Source organism: Sphaeramia orbicularis, chromosome 5 (genome assembly GCF_902148855.1).
Source record: "Sphaeramia orbicularis chromosome 5, fSphaOr1.1, whole genome shotgun sequence".
Taxonomy (NCBI): domain Eukaryota; kingdom Metazoa; phylum Chordata; class Actinopteri; order Kurtiformes; family Apogonidae; genus Sphaeramia; species Sphaeramia orbicularis.
Window position 1 is genome coordinate 32,388,153 of NC_043961.1, and position 27,436 is coordinate 32,415,588.

General features: G+C 37.6%; 3 protein-coding genes across 3 annotated transcripts; 1 reads left to right on the forward strand and 2 right to left on the reverse strand.

Moving 5' to 3' along the window:
* Positions 1-275: 275 nt before the first annotated feature.
* trub2 (TruB pseudouridine (psi) synthase family member 2) lies at positions 276-6,985 on the forward strand. Its single transcript, XM_030134068.1, has 8 exons — positions 276-523; positions 709-843; positions 5,095-5,169; positions 5,268-5,329; positions 5,412-5,493; positions 5,796-5,868; positions 6,076-6,212; positions 6,314-6,985. The coding sequence occupies exons 1-8, from the start codon at positions 406-408 to the stop codon at positions 6,637-6,639; spliced, it is 1,008 nt and encodes a 335-aa protein (XP_029989928.1). The 5' UTR covers positions 276-405; the 3' UTR covers positions 6,640-6,985.
* Positions 6,986-7,503: 518 nt separating this feature from the next.
* rab44 (RAB44, member RAS oncogene family) lies at positions 7,504-22,353 on the reverse strand. The gene is made up of 10 exons (XM_030134066.1): positions 22,245-22,353; positions 15,070-21,956; positions 14,388-14,449; positions 12,354-12,442; positions 12,096-12,230; positions 11,931-12,012; positions 9,415-9,529; positions 8,694-8,792; positions 8,503-8,579; positions 7,504-8,420 (listed from the first exon to the last, which is right to left on the reverse strand). Exons 2-10 carry the CDS (start codon positions 21,937-21,939, stop codon positions 8,333-8,335), a joined length of 7,617 nt encoding a protein of 2,538 aa, XP_029989926.1. The 5' UTR covers positions 21,940-21,956; positions 22,245-22,353; the 3' UTR covers positions 7,504-8,332.
* A 139-nt stretch (positions 22,354-22,492) lies between these two features.
* srsf3a (serine and arginine rich splicing factor 3a) lies at positions 22,493-27,320 on the reverse strand. The gene is made up of 7 exons (XM_030134069.1): positions 27,189-27,320; positions 26,471-26,525; positions 25,626-25,836; positions 25,387-25,521; positions 23,476-23,517; positions 23,286-23,372; positions 22,493-23,184 (listed from the first exon to the last, which is right to left on the reverse strand). The coding sequence occupies exons 2-7, from the start codon at positions 26,475-26,477 to the stop codon at positions 23,157-23,159; spliced, it is 510 nt and encodes a 169-aa protein (XP_029989929.1). The 5' UTR covers positions 26,478-26,525; positions 27,189-27,320; the 3' UTR covers positions 22,493-23,156.
* Positions 27,321-27,436: the final 116 nt, after the last annotated feature.

Here is a 27,436-nt window from a genome sequence, read left to right on the forward strand (position 1 = left end):
TATAAATACTGGTGTGTTTACATGAGTTGAATAAAGTTGTTTGCTGTGTTCTTCTGTGGAGGAAATATAGTAGTTGCAGCTTCTGACGTTGCTTTCATTGCTACAACAACGATGATTCTTATTATGGCTCATAATGAGCTTTGGAGTTGTATATCTGTCTGTGCATGTGTTCCATCTCGAGAATACATGTACTTCATCCATGAACAGGACTGCTCATATACCTCCAGTGCGGCAGGGGGCAGCATAGCTACTTCAGCACTAAAACACGCTTAACGGTACATAAGTACGCATGCGCACCAGACATGCGTCAACTGAAGGATAAACGGTTCATGTTTTAGGTACAACAAAACAGATGTATCGATAAATATAAATTCAGTATAATTTTTTTTTTTAATCGTTGTCACAATGGCAACACCAGCTATCCGGACGTTTCGGAGGTTAGAGGGTTTATTCTGTGTGTACAAACCCCCTGGTGTCCACTGGAAACTGGTGCGGGACAGTGTTGAAACTAGTCTTCTTAAAGGTGAGGTATCCTGAAACTAACCTCAGCTCAATCCAACATTAATACCTTAAATTAACACCTTACGGTGGTAACATTTGTGAGGAACCTCGTGTCGTGTCAGTGAAGCTCTGTACAGCTTGTGTGTGTCCTCATGTCTCAGCCCAGACTTTGAAGTGTGTCCTGCTTTCATTGTGGGTTATGTTCAGGTGTAAACACCACTCCGTCTCGGCCTCTTCCTCGGGAGATCCGCTTCTTACCCCTTCAGGGAAATGAGACTGGAACAGCCAAGGAAATCACAGTGTCTGCGGCCTCTGTACCAGTGTTATCCAAACACCCTCTGGGTATGTGTTTCCTCTGATACTGGATCAGCTGCTTATTATTGATACACATGACTGCACAGTGAAGATGCTGCTAAACCACAGAATAATTTAACTTCCCATTCATGTGATTTCAAACGATTAAAAAATAACAAATACACAATTAAAAAAAGACTCATAGTCATGTAAAGCTCTTAACCTATTATACAATGCTTGATGTCGAATATAAATACACATTTTTTGTTTACACAGTCTTGCTTCAATTTAAAATGACATAACAGGGCCTGGCCAAGCAAAAGTGAACATCAGGGTCAATTTCTTTTTTCTCTAAAACAATACTTTCGATTACTCAGCATCAAAGATATGTCTCTAGTTTCTAAAACTGTGTTTATCTAATTTGTACTTGAATTACAACTGGATACATGAGAAAATATATGAGAATACAGTGTAAATTAAGAACAGTAAAGGTTGTAAATGACTGTATACAGCATAAATTCAGAATGTAAAGAGCAATGTATACAGTACAGGCCAAAAGTTTGGACACACCTTCTCATTCTTTGCATTTTCTTTATTTTCATGACTATTTACATTGTAGATTCTAACTGAAGGCATCAAAACTATGAATGAACACATGTGGAATTATGTACTTAACAAAAAAGTGTGAAATAACTGAAAACATCTCTTATATTCTAGTTTCTTCAAAGTAGCCACCCTTAGCTCTGATGACTGTTTTGCACATTCTTGGCATTCTCTTGATGAGCTTCAAGAGGTAGTCACCTGAAATGGTTTCCTAACAGTCTTGAAGAAGTTCCCAGAGATGCTTAGCACTTGTTGGCCCTTTTGCCTTCACTCTGCGGTCCAGCTCACCCCAAACCATCTCGATTGGGTTCAGGTCCAGTGACTGTGGAGGCCAGGTCATCTGGCGCAGCACTCCATCACTCTCTTTCTTGGTCAAATATCCCTCACACAGCCTGGAGGTGTGTTTGGGGTCATTGTCCTGTTGAAACATAAATGATGGTCCAACTAAACGCAAACCGGATGGAATGGCATGTCACTTCAGGATGCTGTGGTAGCCATGCTGATTCAGGTTGCCTTCAATCTTGAATAAATCCCCAACAGCGTCACCAGCAAAGCACCCCCACACCATCACACCTCCCCCTCCATGCTTCACGGTGGGAACCAGGCATGTAGCATCCATCCGTTCACCTTTTCTGCGTCGCACAAAGACACGGCGGTTGGATCCAAAGATCTCAAATTTGGACTCATCAGACCAAAGCACAGATTTCCACTGGTCTAATGTCCATTCCTTGGGTTTCTTGACCCAAATAAATCTCTTCTGTTTGTTGCCTCTCCTGACCAGTGGTTTCCTAGCAGCTATTTGACCATGAAGGCCTGATTCACGCAGTCTCCTCTTAACAGTTGTTGTAGAGATGTGTCTGCTACTAGAGCTCTGTGTGGTATTCATCTGGTCTCTAATCTGAGCTGCTGTTAATTTGCGATTTCTGAGGCTGGTGACTCAGATGAACTTATCTTCAGCATCAGAGGTGACTCTTGGTCTTCCTTTCCTGGGGCGGTCCTCATGTGAGCCAGTTTCGTTGGAGCGCTTGATGGTTTTTGCGACTGCACTTGGGGACACATTCAAAGTTTGTGAAATTTTCTAGACTACTGACCTTCATTTCTTAAAGTAATGATGGCCACTCGTTTGTCTTTACTTAGCTGATTGGTTCTCGCCATAATATGTATTCTAACAGTTGTCCAATAGGGCTGTCAGCTGTGCATCAACCTGACTTCTGCACAACACAACTGATGGTCCCAACCCCATCAATAAGGCAAGAAATTCCACTAAGTAACCCTGACAAGGCACAGCTATGAAGTGAAAACCATTTCAGGTGACCACCTCTTGATGCTCATCAAGAGAATGCCAAGGGTGTGCAAGGCAGTCATCAGAGCAAAGGGTGGCTACTTTGAAGAAACTAGAATATAAGAGATGTTTTCAGTTATTTCACACTTTTTTGTTAAGTACATAATTCCACATCTGTTCATTTATAGTTTTGATGCCTTCAGTGAGAATCTACAATGTAAATAGTCATGAAAATAAAGAAAATGCGAAGAATGAGAAGGTGTGTCCAAACTTTTGGCCTGTACTGTATATAAATGATAAAAATATATGCCTGTGTCTAATCTTGTATTTCAAAATTAAATACAATAGGGATTTTGAATGTTATTTAATATTAAAAATACAGTAGAAAGATGCGTATTAAATATAGTAATGAAACATATGTCGCTAAAGACTGATAATTTTATCAGTATCTTAATAAAATCTTTGATTATTATTATTATGGTGCATCACACTGAACAAACACCTCACTCTTAGTGTTTTGGATTCTCACTCCATTATCATGAATTAAGGTCTTTTAAAACTAAAATAAAACTGATATGTTTCATTTTTTGATATAATGTACTCTCATATATTAAGAAAAGTGTAGTATGCTAAATATTTGCACTTTTTGGTATTTTTTCCAAACCTTGAAAAACTGCTGTATCTTTTTCCTCACTTCATTACTTTGTCAATGATGATAAATTCATGTTTTTATTAAATATTTGGATTTTGTTCCTTAATGACATGTTAAAGTACTTGCTTAGACCTATAATTTGAGCTATTATGGTTGCTGCTAAATTAATTTTTAAAAACAGATGTGGAATGATTAGTATTGCTGCACAGTGCTTTCTTACTCCGTTACTAGCTTGGTCTGGCCCAATCAGCTTAATCTTCCAAAATGGGCTCCTTCACTATTAAATGATTAAATTTCTTTCACCTTGTAGAAACAAAATTTCTTGTGACATGATGAACATTATCATAGCATGAACTGCATGTTTCTTTCAGCAATGCGATTAATGAAATAACCAACAAAAATTAAACATCACTTAAACTTTGCCCAAACTGTGCACTTGTATGAGCTGAAATATGTGCCACCACTGAAACTGAATTTGAATCCTGAAAACTGAATCTGAATTGTATAATTTGAAATTGAATTTATTAGTTTTGAACTTAAATGCAATAAACTTGAAACTTAACGTAAGATGATGAAATTGAATTCAGTTTCTCTGAAACTATATTCTATCCTCACTGAAAATTCAACTCGCTATATTTTCACATTCAGTTCTCACAATTCACATTCAGTTCTCAAAATTCAATTTCAATTTACTGTGACAGACATTGGGGCAGTTGAGGAAGAGCAATCAAGCGCAGATACACAGGACTCCTCTTCGGCCAATCAGCACCTACGTTTTTGAGCACATAATATAATAGTTGTCAAGGAAACGGAGGAAGAAGTGCTTGGTGGCTCAGAAGTGTCACAGTAATACAAAAATCGCAACACAACACAATTAGTCACAACACGATTAACCACAACACAACACAATAAGCTATAACAGAAGTTCTCCCACAACAGAAACGGGTGGTGACAGGAGCTGACTCGGTGATTAAGTAAGAAAATCGTTATTCATAAGTTTTAAATCATTGAAATTATTGTTATTTACTTACTTAATCACCAAGTCCACTCCTGTCACCACCCGTTTCTGTTGTGGGAGAACTTCTGTTATAGCTTATTGTGTTGTGTTGTAGTTAATTGTGTTGTGACTAATTGTGTTGTGGCTTTTGTATTGCTGTGACACTTCTGGGCCACCAAGCACTTCCTCCTCTGTTTCCTTGACAACCACTATGTTACATGCTCAAAAATGTAGGTGCAGATTGGCCATAGAGGAGTCCTGTGTATCTGCGCTTGATTGCTCTTCCTCAACTACCCTGATGTCTGTCACAGTAAATTGAAACTGAATTTTGAGAACTGAATGTGAAAATATTTAGAGTTGAATTTTCAGTGAGGATAAAATATAGTTTCAGAGAAACTGAATTCAATTTCATAATCTTACATTCAGTTTCAAGTTTATTGGACTTAAGCTCAAAACTAATAAATTCAATTTAAAATTATGCAATTCAGATTTAGTTTTCATTATTCAAATTCAGTTTCTGGTGGCACATATTTCAGCCCATACACTTGTGTTGCAGTGTTGCTAAATAAGATGAAATATGTCCTCACATGGGAAGAAGTTACCAATGTTTCTAATTCTAGTGGCATTAGCGGAACAAGTTATTGACATATCAGAATGTGTGCTGCAAAGAGAGCCATTGGTATACATTAAAACAGACCATAAAAAGCAGAACCTAATAGCAGCTGGTGTATGTGCATTCATTTTGTTAATTGTTCTGCATTGTAGTAACTGGACCTGAGTTCCAGAACATTAAAGTGGGAGTAGGACATCACCTAGATGCATTTTCTTCTGGTGTTCTTGGTATGACTTTGAACAAATTGTTTTACACAGTGTTATATTTGTTAAGATATTTAATAGTCATGTTATTATATTTTACCTTTATTTTCTTTTATCTGTAGTTCTAGGAGTTGGAAATGGAAATAAGGCCCTAAATAATCTCCACCAAACACGAGTCACAAGGGTATGATTTATTTTATTTCATTTTATTTCCTTTTTTTAGGAAGAAAAAAATATACCCAAGCTTTCTTTTTGTTGTGTTTCAGGATTATACATTAGAGGGTGAATTTGGGACAGCGACAGATGACTTTTCACACAAAGGCCGAGTTGTAGAAACAACCACCTACGGTATGGAAAAATACTGCTTTAATAGTTCAAGGAAATTGAATTCAGATTATTTCCAGTTTCATCTGTAAATTATTCTAAAATCACGTGTTTTAGTTTTTACAGAGAAACAGGATAAAGCATTGACTTGTATACGCAGTTCACCACAGAATGATAAAAACATCATCTAACATTTCAAAGTCAGATTCACATTTTTAGTTCTGAGCTGTTGTAGTCTTATTTATGCACAGGCTTTTTTTGTTGTTGACTTTACTGTGGGAATACTTGAAGTATATGTGACCCAGAAATATTTTTGTGTTTATCAGATCACATTACACAGGAAAAGCTGGACAAGGTTTTGGCGATGCTGCAGGGAGCCAATCAAAAGGCCTTGTTAATGTAGGTTTACTGAATTTAATTTTCCACAAACTTAGTTAAAAACACTTGAGTGCCCTAAGACTGGATTCCTCTTGTAATATAATACCACCTCTACTAATGTATTTGCCCTGTGCCTTCATCCACTCCTGCAGTGCTTTTAGCAGAGCTACACTATATTGATCAATTATTGCTCATGAAAGCAATTACATAACTTTTTTAATCCTACAGGTACTCCAGAGTAGACATGCGCTCACAGGAAGCTTATGAGATGGCTGTGCAAGGCTTACTGGGTCCAGAAGGGAAATCGTTGCCTATTTTGACTGATATACGTTGCATTCACTTCCAGCCTCCCAGTTTCACTTTGGGTAAATAATCTACATTGTAACACAAGAAAATGAATTCAAATAATCTGCATTTTAAGGATACTTAGTGGTTTTAATTTGTTTTTTTTCTTATCTTCCTACAGAGGTGCAATGTCTGAATGAAACACAGAAATATTTGCGCAAAATCGTGCATGAGATAGGACTGGAACTGCGCAGTACAGCAGTATGTAAGGGAGTACGACGCACCAGAGATGGCTGCTTTACTCTGCAGGACGCCCTGACACGTAACCACTGGACTGCTACAGATATCATGGGTGCCATTCAACAGTACCACGCCACAAAAAAGAACAAAAAGAAGTCTTCCCACTCAAAAAACATGGACTCAAGATTACAGTTGGAAGGGTTTAAAATAACCACCAATGAAGAAAATGCAACTAACCAGGGAGAAGCTGTGCATACTATTAAATAGCATCAAGCCAGATGGTAATGTAAGACCCATAAATGACATTTACATAAAGACTGGTTATTTGTATTGTATTTGTTATTTGTCCCAGAAATTGTCATGTTTCCATGTGTATAATACCACTTTTACCCAGAAGTAAATTATTTTCTAAAAAAAAAATCCAGGCCGTTGTTATTTTGCACATTCTAAATTGAACTGCTTTTGAGTCTTTACAAAGTGAAAATTTCACATTAGTTACAAAGTGGTTGTTAGCATGAATACAGCCTCAAAAGACCTCACTGGAAGAAAACAGAAATTTCCTGGGAAGATGAGTTCAATTTAAACTTGATCAATAAAATTAATTATTCAACAGAGGAGTATTTGATTATTGTATTTGACGGTGAACTCAAATTTGAGTTGAACTGCCCTGTTTGTGGGTGAATGTGGCACAAATTCAGAGTTAATCACTACTATTAGATTTGTTGTAATCATTAGGGGCCACTGTTAATGGTGGAAGATTTTCTCAGCGTTTTTGTTTCCCACTGAAGCTCCTTTGGGATGTTATGAGATTATTGCAGTGGCGCCATTGTTGTCATGCTCTTCATACCATAGACAGACTTGTTCCAGTGGGAACACTGATGTCTTTGTCAGTAGAAAACAAGACTTCCATCAGGATACAAATTAACCTTGTGGGCACACAGTCGTAGTCTGACATGGTTATGGGGTGATGCACAAAAAGAAAGATTTAAGCATGTTAATTTATTACTGCTGTAATTATAGACTGTTTATGAAGATCTGTGCAGCTGTGTGAACTGCAGGGAGGACAAGTGTCAACACTATTTACAACAGAATGTAGAGAACTGAATGTACTAAATGAAAGTAGTAAACATGTAAAATAAGACCTATAATTTAATTATTGATTAATGCTGTGCACTGACAGCTAAGAGTGAAAACATTTGCTCTCATTCACAAGCACATTCCAAGAGAGCACACCAAAACATATGTGCTTTTATACGTATGATTTCTAGTATACCCGGCACTAAATTCCAACCAGCATTTTACCCACATAGATTAAGCAAACAATGAAATATGAGGTTGTACATCAACACAAAATATGTGTGCCACGAAATACCATGATTCAGCAAACGTCAAATTGCACCAGCAAAGTGAGTTTTACATTAACTTGTATCGGAATAATAATAATAATAATGGATTAGATTTATATAGCGCTTTTCTATGAAAGCATACTCAAAGCGCATACAGTGGATCCATTATTCATTCGCTCTTACATTCTCCCTCTGGTGGTGGTAAACTATCTGTAGCCACAGTTGCCCTGGGGCAGACTGACATCAATAAAAATGAAAGATAAAAACATCTATCATCAAGTAACCTTTACGTTAACTTGTATCTACGTCAACAAACGCAGAAACCTGGAGTCCCTCTGTGGCTTCATCTGAATCACTCCTGAAAAGACACCATTAAAATAGTGAAATAATGTAAGTGTACCGGCATGCACTCACTTTTCAACTGTCCTCTAAAACAAATAGAAAGGTGGAAATCCCTGATAGATGTAACAAGATTTGTAAAGATAAATGTACAGCTAAGTTAAAGACAACCAGTTGTACTAATTAAGTAGGGTCCCAATGCTAACCTCCAGAAAACCTCGTCAGAACATAAAGTATGCAGGATTTCATCAGTTCACTGAAGAAACACAGCAACATCAGCAACATCCTGATTTGTTTTTGGGCTTAGACTCTTTGAGTAATACCACGGTTTCCTCTGTTGTGACAGCTTTCTGACTCAATAGCCTAAAAAAAACACAACAATACAGTCAGTTAAATGGATGGATGAAGTTGAAGAGGATATCTTAACTGATAACACATCTGTTACCTGGCAACTGTTTCCAAAGACTCTATCACATTTTCACCTGTGGCAGCGCTGCACTCCATAAAGTCAAAGTTGTACTCCTGTGGAGGGAAAATAAGCAGCTTTCAGGCTGTTTCATAATCCTAACGAATCATTAGCTGCTTATTAGCATCATCAAATGGAGTCTGAGAAGAACTTATTGACAAGAGCTTTACCTTTGCAAGATTTTCCCCCTGTTGAATTTGGACTTGCCTCTTTGTGTGATCACATTTATTCCCAAGAAGTAGAACGATGACGTCTTCTGCAGCTCCTTCCTGTGAAACAGATGGGTGTCAATATATGAACTGCTCAGACGTTATCTTCTTTGTATCTTAAATTAAATGTATCATTAGACATATTATCTGTGATCATTCAGTGTGTATTAACATGAATGGAACTTATAATGCAGATACTCTATTACTTCTTGCTGTTGTAAATATGTTACAATTTTTCACTGCATTACAAAACACCACAATTTGTCTTGTAGCTGGCATGAATTACTACCCTTTTAAAAACACTTGAGTGCATTGACACACAGCAGAGTCGTAGTTACCATCATGTTCACCTTGATTATATGCTGCACATCCTGATTTTAGAAACCTGAATGAGGTCTTATTGTAATTTGGAGAAACCTGAAAATGCCACTTGTAGAAACTGTCACTATCACAGATGAACATGAAAGCTGAGATAGTGAGATATAACCACGTGCCTCATGTAAACCAGGGTATGAATATTCAGACTGATAGTACAGTGTAGCAGTTACTCAGCAGGCACCATATACAGGATAAACAGATTTTCAACGTAGAAGTATGTCCAGACCTTTGCATTTCCACATCAAGTTATGAGATGAAATCACTTCAACAGCAAAGACATGCAGCAGCTGTAAATGCACCATACCTTAATACAGTTGACCCAGTAACTGACGGCAGAGAAGCTCTCAGGAGAGGAGACGTCATACATCAGGAGAAATGCCTGGGCTTTATGGAAAGTCTGTCTTGTGAGGCTGTGAAACCTTTGAAGGAATATAATAATGGACGAGTTACATACAGGAGAAACATGTTAAGTTTACAGACACTAAAAATGACTTTAATCACATTTATGTAAATTAAAAATAGTGCTGTGAAACAATTAAAATTTTTAATCAGATTAATCACAGGGTTGTTATGGATTAATTTCAATTAATCATGATTAAATATTGTTAATTTTTAATCTATATTAATCGCGTTTTATTTTGCATGAGCAAACAGACTCAAGAAAGAAGGGAATATAGATGCACTTAATGTGTTTATTTTTAACTTTTTTTTTTTGTCCTCATATTTCCATCCAGAGGGCCAACGTGCTGTTTAGTGTCTTTCATCTTTATGGGTTGGTTCTGCTGCCTGTCACTACCGGATCAACTGTCCATTTGTTCATGTGTGATGTTAAGTCTACTTGTATAAATGCCCCAAATGCATTGGCAGACATTCAGAGTCATTCTGCGTTGCAGATGGGTTAATTGCGTTAAAAATTTTAATCAGATTAATCATGATGATAGATTAATTCTCATTAATGTGTTAATTTTGACAGCCCTAATAAAAACACAAACTAGTCTTGTTTGAGAGAAGATAATATAGTGAGATATAAATGAGACCATAATGAAACTCCCCTGCAATGATGAAACTGGTTCCTCAAGTTCTTAAAGGCAAAAAAAAGCAGCGACTTCACTGAGTCTGGAATGAGTGATGACCTCAATGCCACATATTATTCTTGCTTCAATAAAGTAGTGGAAATCTGACTTGATTTTACAGCAGACATGACAAATTATGAACTGATCCGAAAACAATAAAATTTAAACTAAACACCAATAAATCCAGCTCAGAACTGCATAATGTGCATAATGGTTCTGTAGTGTTATTATTGTAACGATAATAGATAAATCTAATCTTACACATGCAACTTGATGTTTTATGCTTTGTAACTCCAGCATACAAAACATCACTGTGATATATCAAACCAGTTCTAAAACAGGTCACAACGTGGCCTTAAGCAGGTTCTCAGACTCTAAAAGCACATTGTTTGGCTCACGTTCACAGAAGCCGCTGCCTATGACGATTCATATTAAAACTTTCTGTAACTAACAACAGAGGCAACCACACATCTCTGCTGATCTGAACACCCTGCTGAGACTTCAGATGACATGTTCTGGGCTCCACAACAGTTAACTGAACTAAACACGTAAACATTTACTGTACCAACGGCAAAAACACAGCCTTCGTAAACAATGAAATTACACAATGTTGAGTGACACAGTGAACGCCCATTGCCTGAGAGGTAAACTAGGTTCTCTGTTTATACACAGAGCTTAACCCAGATTGAACCGATGTGATGACAAAAACCTGGTCCAGTCCTCAGGGAATGATCAGCTCTGTGTAATCAAAGCTCTCACATGAGTTTACACACAGCAAATCTATACATTTCAAGGACCGATACTGTAATGTCCATGACTCTTCAGTTACTTACATCAGTAGTTCCCAAATTCTTTCAGCTCAAGACCCAAAAAATCCGTTTTCCATCTGGACTTACAAAATAGGTTACAAAAATAGGTCATGAATTGCCTCAATGTGCATATTTTATTGACTTTTCAACTGTTAAGATAAATGACAATAATAATTAATTCTAACTTTAACAACTAATATTATCAAATGACTATACTCCAACAACAAAAAGCCGCCACAGCATGAAAATAAAAAGTCAAAATATAACTTCATGTTGCTTAAATATTATTGCAATAAATGCTTTTTATTTCATATTTAGTTTTTTTTTTTACTTACATTGTTCTTTACACTTATAAAATGCTTCAGAACTTGTTTTTTTTTTTTTTTTTTTATAACGCTGACTTTTTTTTAATCATTAAAATTGTTATAAATGTTCTGCCTCTAGATTTCTGAAGTATTTGTCACAGTCTCACCAGAAATAATCATTTCAAACCATACATAACCATCTGGTTTTCTAAGCTGTCAGTCAAGAAAAAAAAAATCAACCTTTAAACTAATAAACTAACCTTTAACCTTTTAACCTTTAAACTACTTATTGATTTGACATTCGTTATGATAATTATTGACAACATATAAAACATTTATACCATGATAATATTCCGAATCAGTGGGAATGGGAAGTCTTCTAGGCTGTAGGTGATATTTTGTATGTTTCCCAATACCTTTCTACTCACAAATGGCTAATTCTGCCAACAGGTGCATCATTAGAATTGACATTCCATGACTTAAAAAAAAAAAAAAATTCTACTTAATTTCAAGGCTTTTCTGGGTTTCTCATCACTTTTTTTTTGTCTTAAAGCTTTATAATAATCCATAAATCACTGGTGGCGATGACCTTGAAATGAGTTTAGTTTAGTTTAGTTTAGTGAGTAGACTCACCTTTCTTGACCTGCTGTGTCCCATAAATGTAGCACCACTGTTTTTCCATCCACTATCACAGTCCATATGCATGAATCAAGACCTAAAATTTAGATTATAAAGCATTGTTTTGTACATTTATCAATAATTAGTAAAGTAATCTTAAGATAAATATCAGGGTCTTACCAACAGATGCTGGCAAATCTAAAGAAAACTTCCCACTTTGAGCCCTTTTCATAAAGGAGGTCTTGCCCACACAGCTGTCTCCAATCATGACCACATCGTACATGTCGTCACTGGGGTTCGCTCCTCTGGCATAACCTGCTCACAGTGACAAAGAAAACAAGTAATGCAATGTTTATGCCTTTTTCTCATATAAAACTTTATTCTCTTTTTACATTTCTAACGTTAGCTGCAGAGTACATGTATTCAAAGTCAGTTTACCTAAAGAAAGCTTCTTTTGCCTCTCCTGACTCAACTGTACATCAGGATAAAGGTGCTGGGCTGGACTCACTCGTTCAGATGGTTTTTCACTGTAGAATAGAAAATTTACAGGTAATATCACATTCATTTTCATTTATTTTGTATGAACTAAAATAAAAACAGATGTGCAATGTCTGACAAAAACAGAGAACAGAACAAATATGAAATATTTAGAAAGTTTTCAAGCATTAAACACAAAATATTTGGATTTTCTACAAAAACTGAAGGTATATAGATACATTTTTATGTTTAATAACCAAGAAAGAAGTGATTTATAACCAAAAATAATAAATAACTAGTAGGTTGTCATACAATATGCCCCAAGTGGCATATAACGCTTTGCAGACTGATGATAAGGTGAACAGAATCTCCAAACTAACAAGACCACCAGTGTTTTAAGAAAACATTTGTTTACAAATTGTCAATATAAGTACTGGCTGCTTAATAACGAAGTATGTACGTGATGATCAGTTCAGCCATGAGGTTTGCATGATTTAAGATATGAGTCAGAGACTTAAACTCCGTGGTGATTGAAATAGATAAATGGCAGTGGTACAGATGGTAAGTCTTTGTTTGAATGCCAACACATACCAGAGAAATGGAGAAACAGGTGTAGAACGCCCTTCGTTTTATTATAGAGGGATTAGAGGAGTACATTAACAAGTACTGCACTGTATGTAGAACAACGGGGGTGAAAGTGAGTGTCAGAGAACGACTATTATAATGCTGATCTTTTTGCAGTTTCAGGCAAAGGTGGACATATAAAGGGGATTTTTGCAGAGCTGAACTTAATGTATGTACAGTAATCATCAGCATTTGGGTGTGTGCTTCATCATGTTGCATTCATTGCAACCATTCCATTGCTGGTATGTGCTGTTCACAACCATTAGTGCAGTGGTTCCCAACCTTTTTTGGCTCGTGACCCCATTTTAACGTCACAAATTTCTGGCAACCCCAGACATTCAAAACATAGACATATTTTTTGCTAAAATTAATTTGTTTTTAATCATGTAATAGTTTGCTATACTATGTTGCAAATAAACATTAATTTTAGATGACATTTAGTCTATACAATGCATATTATTATGGACGGAGGCAGAAAAGCCAGGTGTAGATTACTGCACAAAGTGAGAATTTTATTTTCCTTGGTCAGGATATGTACAGTCAGTCCAGCTTGTATTTACAAGGCTGACAATTAATACTGAACAAACAAGAACTCAAACTATAAATTATGAAAGAGCTGCAGCATCTGAAACCGACCACAATGAACATTTGAAAGATAAGCAGTACCACAGTGCTTCAGTTTCAGCTTCACAGTTTGTCATCTTTTGTATGTATTTTGATTGTCTCTCTCAACTCACCATAGATTTTTTATTAGTAATTAAAAAAAAAAAAAAATTATCAATTACTAGAAATTTCAGGTGACCCCATTTGAATTCCAGGTGACCCCACGTGGGGTTGTAACCCCAACGTGGAAAAACACTGCATTAGTGGTATTGTAGTTTTCTTACCATTGTTGGTATGTAATTATTATCATAATGTAAATTAACATTTAACTGTTACCCATGGTAACATCACCATTAATGTATTTTGTTTCTATTATTTCACACATATGTTGGTTGAATAATGTAAATACTGTGAATGAGTTTATTAGAATTTGGTATAGGCCTATTTGCTCATTGTCCTGGTTTGAAGTTTAAAGACATGAGTGAGTACTTGAAACTATGTTAAGTTATTGATGAGAAATGGGGTGGGATTAAATAAGCCTTCTTCTTCCCACTCCTTTTCGAGCATAAATGAATGTATTTGAAGTACTGTGCCTGCATGTATACCGTTGATTGTTTTTGTTGTATGCAGGTCATTTGTGTTGTAAATGCTTGCTTGCTCGAATTAAATGAATAAATGAATGAATGAATGAATGAATGAATTCATGGTTGGTAAACCTCAGATCATGTGTATATATAGGAAACTGTTAAGTCTCACAATCAAACTTACCTCAGAGTCTGAGAGGTGCTTGGGGTGCTGATGGAAAATGGATTTGTGTAACTCTCATTAACCTGGAGAGGAAAAAAAACATCTTCACTTTCCTTCAGATTGGTTCTACTAGCACAATGTTTAAAACAATAGAGAGCTTATTCAAGTGATACATTTGCTAGATGGGTAGATGTATTGTTTGATTGCTTTGTTTCACCTTGTCAGAAAAACACAGTAGAAGAAAAAGCCAGAGATATATTCATGTTCTCCTTTCCTACATGTGAAACTTAGTAGTCTTGGACCACATGTTCTTCATTTTGAGTTGTTGTGTCATGTTGTTCTTCTTAAAACCAACATTTAACAAGTGTGCAAGTGGTTTTATGCAAACGGGAAGTGCAAAATTACACATTGTTACTGTGCAAAAGAATACAGCGACTGTTACAACCTGCTGAAGAAGAGCTATTCAGTTGGATTTGACAATTTACTGACTTAATAATGTACCAAATACTTAAAAAGGCTTTAATTTTATTTTTTAAAAAATCTGATAATTTAATCAGGCATCACAGAGAAACATCACACATTAACCATAAATTAGTAAAAATAACCAAAAATTAATCATAATTGTGAAAATGCCATTTAAAACTGACTTTCTCATAAAAATTGCTCATTTTTAAGTATTCAGAGCTGAAGATTTCTAACTTACCTCAGTTATTTTGTCCAGCTTGTTCTCTGCTGTCTTCATTACACTTTCATCTTTGACAATTCTGCCATCACTTCCATTCTGTGTATCTGTAATTTCGCCCTGGTTTGGGGTTTGGGCCCCACGTGATCTCCGATGAGATCCCATTTTTCTTCTTCTCCCACCAACTGCTGGATCAGACATTGCATCAATGTTGGATGAAGCAGCTGGTTTTTCTGGGAGATCATCTGAAATTAGCTGATCGAAGTCTTCCAGTGAGCCTTTAGAAACAGGATTTTCATCATCCAACTGCTGAGGCACAGATGTTTTACAAGTGTCACCAGTGTTGCTGTAATCCACTGTTTCAAAACCTTTGTCTGTACCCCGATCAGAGACACCATCTTTATGCTCTGTCTGAAGTTGAAGCTCCTCTTCTTTGATTCCACAGATACTTTGGGTCATTACATCGCCTGCATTTACTGTCGTCTCAGCGTCTTCAGTATTATCTGCCTGTTTTTCACTCAGGTCTTCTCTTTTAGGTCTTGTTCCTAGACTCCTACGTGTGGAGCCCATCTTTCTTCTTCTGTTAGTCGAATTCAGATCTGGACTTTCATTCTTCGTCTCAGTATTTATGTTGGAAGCTCCTTCATGCAAGATGTTTTGCTCCCTCATATTATCTAATGTATTATTATTCCCTCCTCCAGCTTCTTCTTTGACTATTTCCAGAGTGGGAAATTCTGCTGATTTCAAAGCCTTTTGTTCAATACTGTCTTCACACTCTTTTTTTCTCAGGCTCTCTGGTATTTTGTCATCATTTTGTGTACTCTGTGACATTTCATAAACAGATGTAATACCAGCGTTCTCAGTATTTGTAGACAAGATCTGATTCATAGAAATGCTACTGCTTTCAACAACCACAGAGGGTATATGTATCTCAGCACTTGTGAAATCAACAGGTTGAGATGTGTTCAAAATGACATCTTCATTCTTCTCAGAACTGCTTACACTGGCTGCATTAGCAAACATAACAGGATTAACAACTGCCTCCCCATGGGGTGGAACCTGCAGAGGAACGGCAGCCATTAAATCGATGGTTTCATTACTCTGACTTTTATGCTCCTCTTCAAGGGCGCTGCTTTCCTTTTGTGTTTCACTCTGTAAAGGTTTTTCATTTTCATTTAACTTTTCCATTAACATCTCCGGTAACTCCTCCACAACTTTTGTCTTTTCATGATCTCTTACATCGATATCTGTGTGAAAGTTTCCATCCTCTGTTTCGTTTTCTCCCTCTTGTTTCCTCTTCATCTGTGACCTGCGTGTAGACCCCATCTTCCTCCTCTTCTGTTGGGGTTTTATTTGTAAATTTCCACTCTGATCTGGGGTTCCTTGGTCTTTACATTCATCCCCTCCCTCAGAGATAGAATTTTCTTCCATTGATGCTTCTGCGCTGATGTTTTCCTCGCGAAATGTGTCAAGCTGAGCCACCGTTTTGGTTTCACTATGTGGCACAGGAAACAGTTCAGTATGTGTGAACTCATCTAAAGCATGTGTTTCTTTGACTGCAGGAGCTTCATGTTGGAGTCCAAATTCATCATGTCCAGGAACATTCACATTCATTGAACCCTCTGCATCTGCTTTGTGGTTTTCTCTTACTTCCGCTGGTTTTTTTGTTCCACCATCTTCTATAGTCTCTATACTTGTCTGGGTTTGCTCTGGATGTATATTCTGGGGATTTCCCAGAGGTTGAGTGCTAAGTTGTATATGCATTTCTGGCTGTGTGTTTTGTAAAGGAGTTTTTATCTCTTCATCAGCTTCACTAACTTTATCTTCTAAATTTTGCGGAACTGTGAGCCCAGATGAGCTCAACAACCTGTTTTGTTGCTCATTTGTGGTCAAGTCCTTTTGTAATGATACAAATGCTTCATTAACATTACTTTCTTGTGTGGTGTTTTCCCCAAAGGAGATATTTTCTATGGTAATCTCTACTTTTTCCTCTGATTTTATGCGTGATTCCTTAACCAAATTATTTGCCTGTACATTTCCATCCTGCTTTGCTGTTCCAGTCTCCTCTTCTCTTTTCGTGCTTCCTTCTGGTGCAGAATCAACACTATGAAGGTCTTCATGTGGCATCTCTCTAGTATTTGTCTGGTCAGCTAGTTGTGGCTCTACTGGGAGACTTGATTGTACACTTGAATTATTTATCTCAGAGGTGCCAGCAAGAGGGAAGTTATCTCTGATTTCACTGACTTCAGTTTGATGAGAGTCTTTATTACCTCTGATGTCCTCTTTGATCTCCTCTAAAGATTCAGCAGAGTCCTTGACATGCTGTCTTTGTTTTATTCTTCGACTAGACCCAAATTTTCTTCTGCTTGTCATGTGAGATTGTTTTTCTTGCTCATGATGAACAGTGTCTTCAGTAGCAGGTTTTAGATCATCTTCTGCCTGGTCTTCATCTTTCTGAACCTGACCTAGCTCAGTGTCTGATAAATTCAAAGTGGAGGTATCAAAACTGTGTGTGGCTTCATGTGTCAAAGGTTTAGATGTGACAACTACTTGGGGCATATCTTGTATTTTTGTTGCCTCTGTGTTTGATTGGTGAGCTCCTCCAATTTCAGATTCATTTAGATATGCGTCCTCTGCTAATGGTAATGACGTTTTTTCTCCGTCAGCACTGTTTTCAATTTCAAACAGCTGCTGATATGCTGTGGGACTTGATTCTACATTTACGATGCTAACAAGATCTATGGTATCTTTGACTTTATCACTAGCATTTGCAGATGTATCCACTTCTGTTAAGACTGATTCAATATGTTCACTGAGACTTGGTTTTTCTGCAGTAATGTCCTGTGTTAGGAGAACCTCTACATCTTCTGATTTCACATGGGATTCGCTCTCCAAATTGCTGGCATACAAATCTCCGCCTGGAGTTGAAACTTCAGTCTCTTCATCTTTTTCCTTGTATTGTGGATCTGTAGCAGAATCAACACTGCAAAGTTCTTCTTGTGCCATCTCTGTGGACTTTGACTGGTCAATGAGCTGCTGATCTACTGTGGGACCTGATTGTACATTCAAATGAATTAACTCAGGGATGTCAACAAGGTGTGCATCATCTTTAACTTCATCTGTAATGGCTTCAGATGTGTCCATTCCCTCCAGAACAGTTTCCACTGTTTTTTCCTGCATCACCACCTCATCTGTTGATGGCATTTCTGTTGTTCCACCAGTTTTATTATCTCTATTTTCTTGAACCTCCTCATTATTTTGGTTTTGTGATTCAGCAGCAGAGTCTTTGACATGGTGTTTTCCTTTATTTCTTTGACTAGACCCCAGTTTTCTTCTGCTCACAATGGGGTGAAAGTCAGTATTAGGTTGTTTATCTAACATATCCTGATGTTGGGAGGCCAAAGGTGCATTTATTTCAGTGTGCACAGTCGGTAAAGAAGAATCTCTGTCCACATCTTCAGAAGGGGCTTCTTTCAGCTCATGATGAACAGTGTCTTCAGTAGCAGGTTTTAGATCATCTTCTGCCTGGTCTTCATCTTTCTGAACCTGACCTAGCTCAGTGTCTGATAAATTCAAAGAGAAGGTATCAAAACTGTGTGTGGCTTCATGTGTCAAAGGTTCAGATCTGACAACTACTTGAGGCATATCTTGTATTTTTGTTGCCTCTGTGTTTGATTGGTGAGCTCCTCCAATTTCAGATTCATTTAGATATGCGTCCTCTGCTAATGGTAATGACATTTTTTCTTCATCAGCACTGTTTTCAATTTCAAACAGCTGCTGATATGCTGTGGGACTTGATTCTACATTTACGATGCTAACAAGATCTATGGCATCTTTGACTTCATCACTAGCATTTGCAGATGTATCCACTTCTGTTAAGACTGATTCAATATGTTCACTGAGACTTGGTTTTTCTGCAGTAACATCTTGTGTTAGGAGAACCTCTACATCTTCTGATTTCACATGGGATTCGCTCTCCAAATTGCTGGCATACAAATCTCTGACCTGAGTTGAAGCTTCAGTCTCTTCATCTTTTTCCTTGTATTGTGGATCTGTAGCAGAATCAACACTGTGAAGTTCTTCTTGTGCCATCTCTGTGGACTTTGACTGGTCAATGAGCTGCTGATCTACTGTGGGACCTGATTGTACATTCAAATGAATTAACTCAGGGATGTCAACAAGGTGTGCATCATCTTTAACTTCATCTGTAATGGCTTCAGATGTGTCCATTCCCTCCAGAACAGTTTCCACTGTTTCTTCCTGCATCACCACCTCATCTGATGATGGCATTTCTGTAGTTCCACCAGTTTTATTATCTGCGTTTTCTTCATCTCCCTCCACATTTTGGTTTTGTGACTCAGCAGCAGAGTCTTTGACATGGTGTCTTCCTTTACTTCTTCGACTAGACCCCAGTTTTCTTCTGCTCACAATGGGGTGAAAGTCAGTATCAGGTTGTTTATCTAACATATCCTGATGTTGGGAGGCCAAAGGTGCATTCATTTCAGTGTGCGTAGTCGGTAAAGAAGAATCTCTGTCAACATCATCAAAAGGGACTTCTTTCAGCTCATCATGCACCACTTCTTCAGTAGTAGGTTTTAGGTCACCCTCAAACTGATCCTGAACATCATATACCTGACCTACTTCAGTGTCTCTACTTCCTAAATCACTGATCTGTGGTTCTCTGGTGTTGTAGTCATCTTTTTTGTGATCCAAAGTCTCCAACATGCTGTGTTTTATAGACTGCTCATTTTTGTTATCAGGACTTGAAACATCTTGCTGTGTAGAAGAATCATCAGTACTTTTTATAGTTAACTGGTAAGTGTCACAGATTTCATCTTGGTCTGTTAATTTAATAGAGCTGATATCAGAACTGTCCATGCTTTCATGTGTCTCTGTTTCAGATGTGACAACTACTGGATGTGTGTCTTGTATTTTTGTTGCATCAGTGTCCTTATCATTAAAAACATCTGTTGACTGATGAGCTTTTACAACCTCAGGTAAGTTAAAATGCTCATTTTCATCTTGGTTTAAATTAACTTCCTCCTGTGGTAATGACAGTATTTCTTGGTCGACACTGTATTCAACTTTAATATGTTCTCTAAGACTTGGTTTTTCCACAGTAGCTTCTTGAATTTGGAGAAACTCTACATCTTCTGATTTCACATGGGATTTGCTCTCCAAATTGCTGATGTCTCCATCTCCATCATGAGTTGAAGCTTCAGTCTCTTCATCTTTTTCCTTGTATTGTGGATCTGTAGCAGAATCAACACTATGAAGTTCTTCTTGTGCCATCTCTGTGGGCTTTGACTGGTCAATGAGCTGCTGATCTACTGTTGGACCTGATTGTACATTAAATTGAATTAACTCAGAGATGTCAGCAAGGTATGCATCATTTTTAACTTCATCTGTAATGGCTTCAGATGTGTCCATTCCCTCCAGAACAGTTTTCACAGTTTCTTCCTGCATCACCACTTCATCTGATGATGGCATTTCTGTTGTTCCACCAGTTTCATTATCTCTGTTTTCTTCATCTCCCTCCACATTTTGGTTTTGTGACTCAGCAGCAGAGTCCTTGACATGCTGTCTTCCTTTACTTCTTCGACTAGACCCCAGTTTTCTTCTGCTCACAATGGGGTGGAAGTCAGTATCAGGTTGTTTTTCTGCTCTGACAAAAATATTCTGATCTTGGGAAGTTAAAGGTGCATTCATTTCTGTGTATGGTGTTTCTAAGGAGGATTCTTTCCTACTATCTTTCATCTCATGATGAACTGCTTGTTCAGCAGTGGGTTTTATATCATCCTCTACCTGGTCTTCATCTCTGTATACCCAGCGTAGCTCTAGTTGTTCGGTTAATTTTACAGAGCTGGTGTCAGAGGTACCCCCTGCCTCATTTGTCACACTTTCAGATGAGACAAGCACATGCTGCACATCCTGCATCTGTGCTGCCTCAGCCTCTCTTTCAGTTAAATCATCTTCTGACTGATGAGCTCCTTCCACTTGAGATAAGTTAATAAGCTCACTTTGTTCCTCATCTAAATGTATTTCTTGTTCTACACTGCATTCAATGTTAGAATGTTCTCTGACGTTTTCTTTTGTGCTTAACTCTGATGTGATAGAAGACTCAGCAGCTTCTGTCTCCCTGAAAGGTTTGGCATGTAAAGGTTTGCCCTGCCTTACCAGGTCTGCGTCATCTCTTTCTCTGTTTTGTTTTTCTGTTAGAGAATAGACAGATGAGGCGTTGTCTGACACTTCCACATGAGTTGATTTGCTGAATGCAGGACTTGTATGGGAAGTAAAGAGGTCAACATAATGTGCATTTTCAGAGGTAACATCCCCACTTTCTTGAGTCAAAGATACATCTACACTTTCCAGCTCCTCTAATTTGTGAAAATCTGACACCAGCCCCGAGTCAGTCTCCCTTTCATTATGAGCTTCTTGCTGATTTTCACTTCTGGAAATTAAAACGTCCATGACATCAGGCACAGGCAGTGAAAACAGTGAGCTGTTACCATCACTAGGGTTATTTAAATCTCTGTATCTTGGCGTCTCTATTGACATGTTGATTTCGAGGGTTTCATTATCCTTTGTATCTTCCTCAACTTCCTCTCTTGGTTTGTGACCTGACTCAGCAAAAGATTCCTTTACATGCCCTCTTCCTTTTCTACTACGACTAGACCCAAGTTTTCTCCTGTGCCCTGTCATTTCTGATGACGGCGAATGCTGAGTTTCAGATTGGGAGCAGTCAGGACTTGCCAATAAATCTGTCTCACTCTTTTCCTCTTGTATTAGTTCTGCTGCTGATGCACTCCCCTCTACGTGGAGTGACTCAGTGTCCATTTTATTTTGATTTGACCTGCGATGAGATCCCATCCTTTTTTTCTTTGCAGACATGACTTCAATCTTACTTCCTAGAGGAGACATTGAGCCATGGAGTTTCATTAAATCAAACTGAAATTAAAACTATCTGGCATTAACTGAATTTATAGAAGTTTGTATTTAAGTAATTTCACCTCTGCCTTCTTTACACTACATCAAAACAAGCAATAAATCACTTGGTTCTGTGGCAATGAAAGGATTGTGGTCTTTAAGTGACTTTTTAGTCAGGGTTCAGCTCTTACTTTAAAGTTAACATTTCACCCACTCCCACAAAATGCATACACAAATTATTTCAGTCTGTCTACAAAACATGTACTTACCACCTGAATCTGTGAACTATGTTGTCTCCCAGCGTGAACCAACTTGTAATACCTGATCAATAGGCTTAACTGTAGTTAAAGGCATCGGGGCGTTCCTTTTCTGCAACGTGACTATAGCTTCCTGTGTGGGTTACACATGCAGCTCTATCAGCAACAGCCTACAGGGCTTCCTCAAATGACTCAAACCTACATTTTCTGCATTTGCTGAAGCGATTCATGTGAGCAGGCAACAGCACCACACAGATAAATCCACCTTGGAAAAACATTTATTAAAGAAGTTGCTGAATAGCTGCATCAACACACTGTTAAACCTCAAATGTTTTGCAAAAGTAACATACATTAGATAAAATACAGAATTACAGATGGAATTATAGACATTTCAATATCAAGGAGAACCTGGAAATGACAGCCCGAGTATTTACAAAACAACTAGTACCAGTCTGCTTTTTGTAATGTGTATAAAGTACTCTACTTCCATTAGTGGAGTACCTTTTTACCTTTACCTTTTTAATTTAGGAGTTAACAGATAAAATCACCACACAAACTTTAATAGAAGACTGTCCAAAAAAAAAAAAAAAAAAGTCATGTAAAATGAAATCTAGTATTCAGTTTTAAAACATGCAGGGTAAGACAATGTATTTTATGTGAACAATAATTGCAAAGAAAAAAAAAAAAAAAATCTGTAAAAAGGGAAAATTTTCTCCATGACAATTGATGTATAGAAAAATTACACTTGAGTCCTTCGTTGTTACTTCAGTAGACTACGATGACGAATTATGCAATGTGGCAAACTTGCGGCTGCCTTGAGGTGGCCCAAAAAAAAACAAAAAAAAAAACAAAAAACAAAACCTAACTGAAACAAAGTCTATTTTCATAATCATAGCAGGATCCTGTTGATGAATCTTTCCGTCTTCATCTCCTTTCATTCGATCGAGAACGACTGTAAAATAAATGATCACCCAGTGAGTAATCCAAACACCACCACTGAGTCTAAAAGTATGATATAACCATATCAATGATCATAATAATACTTAAATTTACCTCCTGGACCTTGAGAAGGATCTTGAGCGTTTACGGTTCTTGTCTCTGGAAAGAGACCGATATCTGCGTTTGTCCTTTGAAAGCGACCTGGTGAAGCAACCACAAAAACCAGACAATAATGACATTACTTGTGTTTTCAAATCGCATCTGATTCCACATTTTGACTTTGAAGGGGAAAAAAATAATCTACCTGCTGCGACTACGGCTGAGACTCCTCTTCCTCGGTGATCCTCTGATGTGGATGAGGTAAAAATAAAAAAGTGAAAAAATTAGGATGAGAATTTATATCCATCGTTAATGAACCTGGTATGGATAAGTGTGGAAACGTAGCTACACGTTGTTCCTTAAAGGGCTAATCAGTATCCATGAACTTATTCAAGTATGTTGCATGTTCGTTAATGAGCACCAATCCGGCAGTCAGTATTTAGAGTACAGTAGAGTCAGGGCTCGACATTAAGGCTTGCCAATAACATCAAGTAAAAAAGCATTTCCATGATCATCTCTATCCACTGTACAGAGGAAACAACAGCAGACAGTGAGAGGGATCACTTTTAGTCAAAGAAAAGGTTATGTAGGAAATATTCTGATCTACAGGAAGGTCTCATCATTGAGGTTTTACAACTAACTGTAAGACAGGGAAGACATGTATTTTGTGCTGCGGAATTACCTTGATCACTCTGAAAATGACTGTATAAAAGCACTTTATATTAGAAAACAAACACTGGTACATGGAGGGAAAATGATATTTACACAAAAAGCAACAAAGTAACATTTTCTTTCAATGGATATCACTCAAGATGGCTTAATGTCGAGCCATGAAAAAACTATTTGTGTTTACATTTGATGAATGTAGCTTGTTTATGCCATTGAAATTAAATGACCAAATATCCTTGACCACAACTTTTATCTTTAGGTTTTTGCAGCACTGTAATGAAACTCCTCTAATGGTCTAAGAACTGCTGAGTGAAGACTGTCAATCAGCTTTGAAAGCTAAATTAAGCAGAAAACTACAAAAAGCAGGATAAAAGCAACTTACTATTTTGGGGGGTTTGGACAAGATAGAAATGACGCAAGGAAGCCAGACTGATGGTGAGGGAGGTCGAATTGCAGAGAGGATTTGCCACATGATGCAAATGTTGGAGATATGAAGTTGCTTGGTGGCTGGTTGAAGGGGGTGGTTGTAGATTTTTCCTGCCTTTTTGGGGGAAGGGTTGGATAGGGATGTAAGCCAAGGGCTGTTCCCGTTGATACAGTAGTTGTGTTGAGAATAGAAAGAGTAAAGACGCTGATTGGTTGATTATGTGACCGTGTGGACCGCTGTTGATTGGATTAAGGTTGGAGGAAGAAGAGGAGGATGCTGGGAACTGCATGCTCAGGAACCAAAAGGTTGGTGGAACCTGACGACTGGCGGTGCGCCTTGGTCATGTGACAACACCAGCCAAGCTGATTGGGGCTCGCTGGTCAGCAGTCACATGATGCTGAAAGAGGACTAGTTGATTGACTCAGATGGTGAGAAGCGTGGTGGTGACTCTGCAACGGGTTTCAGTTTTATTAATAGATGGCAACTGAACTCAGAAAAAAAAAAAACAAATGTAAACCTGCAGAAAGTAATCCCTAAAGTACCTATAAGTGTTTAATGGATGATAAAGTGCTAATTGTGTTTCTTAAGATATTCCTGTGAAGCACTTTTACCATTAGATCTTGACCTCTTTACAATCAAACCTTTATGACAGTGTAAACATAGTCAAAAGGCTGAAATAGGCTGCCTTCAGACTTCAACACTTAACTGTTAATGGCAAAACTACATTTTTAAGTATGATATTTTAAAGATGAGTTTTTACACTAAGACTTTAAAATAATGAAAAGCACTACTTTTCCTATTTTATCCAGTTAAACTGCAGAGAAAGGGTTCTATTTTTGTCAATATAGGAGTACATAAATATTAATATATTTTTAAAGCTTTAACAAACAATTTTTAACAAAAATATTTTGAAGGAGACATTAACAGTGTGTGAAATCTCTTTTGTCATTTAAATCCTTCATAATAATGAAAATTAAAGTCTAAAACCGTAAAGTTAGTCATTAGGTATGTAATACACACCTGCGCCTGACTGGAGGACTACGGCGCCTAAAGTCATCCCGTGGGCGTCTGCTCCAGGATGGTGGAGGGCCTCGGCTCCTGGAGCGCTTTTCCCCAGTGGACAACTCAACTCGAACTCGACAGCCACACATGGTTCTAAAAGGATGAAGAAAATACAATATCACACATATCATATTTTGTGCAAAAATGTGTGCATTTTAAAAGAGAACAATTACTAATAAATATGTTAAACGCTCTACCTTCCATCCAGTTCTCTTACAGCATCAGATGCGTCTCTAGGATCTTCAAACTCCACAAAGGCAAAGCCTGGAGGATTTCTGGCAACCCATACACTTCTTAAAGGACCATAGTACCCAAAAGCTCTCTCTAACTCGGTCTTGTTTCCGTTGTTTCCCAGATTCCCAACGTAAACCTTGCAGTCGAGGGGACAGTCTCTATGAAGAGCAGGGTCTGAGAAGTGGAAAGAGGTGCAAAAAAAACAAAACAAAACAAAAACAAACACATGGACAACTTTACTTCACCTATAAAATGCTGATATGCTGGATGTAAAAGCTAGAGCTGTAGTGTTTTTCTCTGATACTTACATAGGAGGAATATAATTTTGTTTTTCTATATTGAGTTTGTTTTTACATTACAATGATCAATAGTCATACACCATCTCCAGTCCCTGATAAAGCTCAAAATTACAATATGTAAAGGCACATATCTCTACAGCCTCTTATGTTGATTCTAGAGAGTCATTAACTTTTAACTCTATGATTTGTACTGCAAATACCACAAAATCCAGTTGGTAAATGTAGATAAGCTGCTTTAATGTAAAAGAGAAACTTCAACTTGTGCAACACGAAAATATGTTACGGCATAAACAAATACACTTCATGGGAAGCAGGGTGCCATTTCCACAGAAAATACAACACATATTTAAAATAGGTGTGGCTTCTGCTGGATTGTGATCTGCTAACTCAGATAAAAAGAAACGTGTCAAGCTCTGAATGGCCCACTTACCCTGATTAACACTTTAACAAAAGAAAAAAACTTTATTGTTTTGCCCTGAAAATGTTAATACAACCAAAAATCAACTTACCTCCCATTTCAACAGGTCCAAATACTTTGTAGTTTAAGAACTGTGGCCTGATATCCTGATAAACAAAGAAATCGTTACAAACACATTCAACCCATTTTTGCCAGATCTTTAAACATGTTCTTTACATGTGAAATGTGAATCAATTCATTATACTGTATGAACATAACGTAGTAGATAAACAATGACAATCCCATGAAACAAGACATGCTTCGATTCATCTGTCTATGATATGGAAAGTTGATTGCATGGATAGATGTAAGATTACCTGGTTTTAGCTACTTGGGTAACGATAATGATCTTAACAGTAGCACTTTATAATGAGCCGTTCCTTTGGCTCGACTCCATATTAGCATGATAAGCTAGCTAGAGCGATCAAAAGCATGGATGATACAAAGTACTGTTCGTTAGCTAGCAAGTCAGCAACTGGTAAGGCAGACACTTGGTGCAACTGGTTTAAATACTTTTACACACAAGTGGTATGAAATGCATAGAGCAGCAAACACACATTGCTTTATCTGGGATTAGCGACCACTATAAACCGTGCAAACATGAAGCTATGTAAGATAGCGCTAGTCATGGTAGCTCACTAAATTAGCGGTTAACACCACCATAAAATGAAAGAAATATTTATGAGACAATCCGTTATGTTAGTAATGTGGTAAATTAAGTAGATGGGGTTAACCTAGCATGAGTCATGGGTGCAGAAATTGTAGCTCACCTTGTTTGTTAGCAGCAGATTTCACGCCGCCAGGTTGTGCCGCTAGCTCTGCTTGTTGTTAGCACCGGTGAGCAGCAACACAGGAGCTGCAACAGTTCACCTCCCCCTGGTCTGGAGATGGGGTGTATCGGCTCTGCCTCTTCTTTCATGTTAAATGATCATGCTGCCACCTACTGTACTGGAGTATTAAAACACAGCATTAATGTGAACGGAGTTATCCTCATCTGACTTTTCAGACAGTGAATATA

Bases quoted from the DNA above. Each gene is read 5' to 3' on its own strand.
- rab44 (XM_030134066.1), bottom strand. From the start codon at position 21,939: ATGTCTGCAAAGAAAAAAAGGATGGGATCTCATCGCAGGTCAAATCAA. The intron at 12,443-14,387 runs GTAAGTTTGATT...TCTATTCTACAG, and splicing joins AGCACCTCTCAGACTCTGAG to TGAAAAACCATCTGAACGAG. The intron at 8,421-8,502 runs GTAACAGATGTG...TGTTTTTTTTAG, and splicing joins TCTTTGGAAACAGTTGCCAG to GCTATTGAGTCAGAAAGCTG.
- srsf3a (XM_030134069.1), bottom strand. The intron at 25,522-25,625 runs GTAGAGCGTTTA...TCATCCTTTTAG, and splicing joins GTAAGAGAACTGGATGGAAG to AACCATGTGTGGCTGTCGAG. The intron at 23,373-23,475 runs GTAGATTATTTT...TTGCTTCACCAG, and splicing joins CTCAGCCGTAGTCGCAGCAG to GTCGCTTTCAAAGGACAAAC.
- trub2 (XM_030134068.1), top strand. From the start codon at position 406: ATGGCAACACCAGCTATCCGGACGTTTCGGAGGTTAGAGGGTTTATTC. The intron at 524-708 runs GTGAGGTATCCT...GGTTATGTTCAG, and splicing joins TGAAACTAGTCTTCTTAAAG to GTGTAAACACCACTCCGTCT. The intron at 5,869-6,075 runs GTAGGTTTACTG...TTAATCCTACAG, and splicing joins AATCAAAAGGCCTTGTTAAT to GTACTCCAGAGTAGACATGC.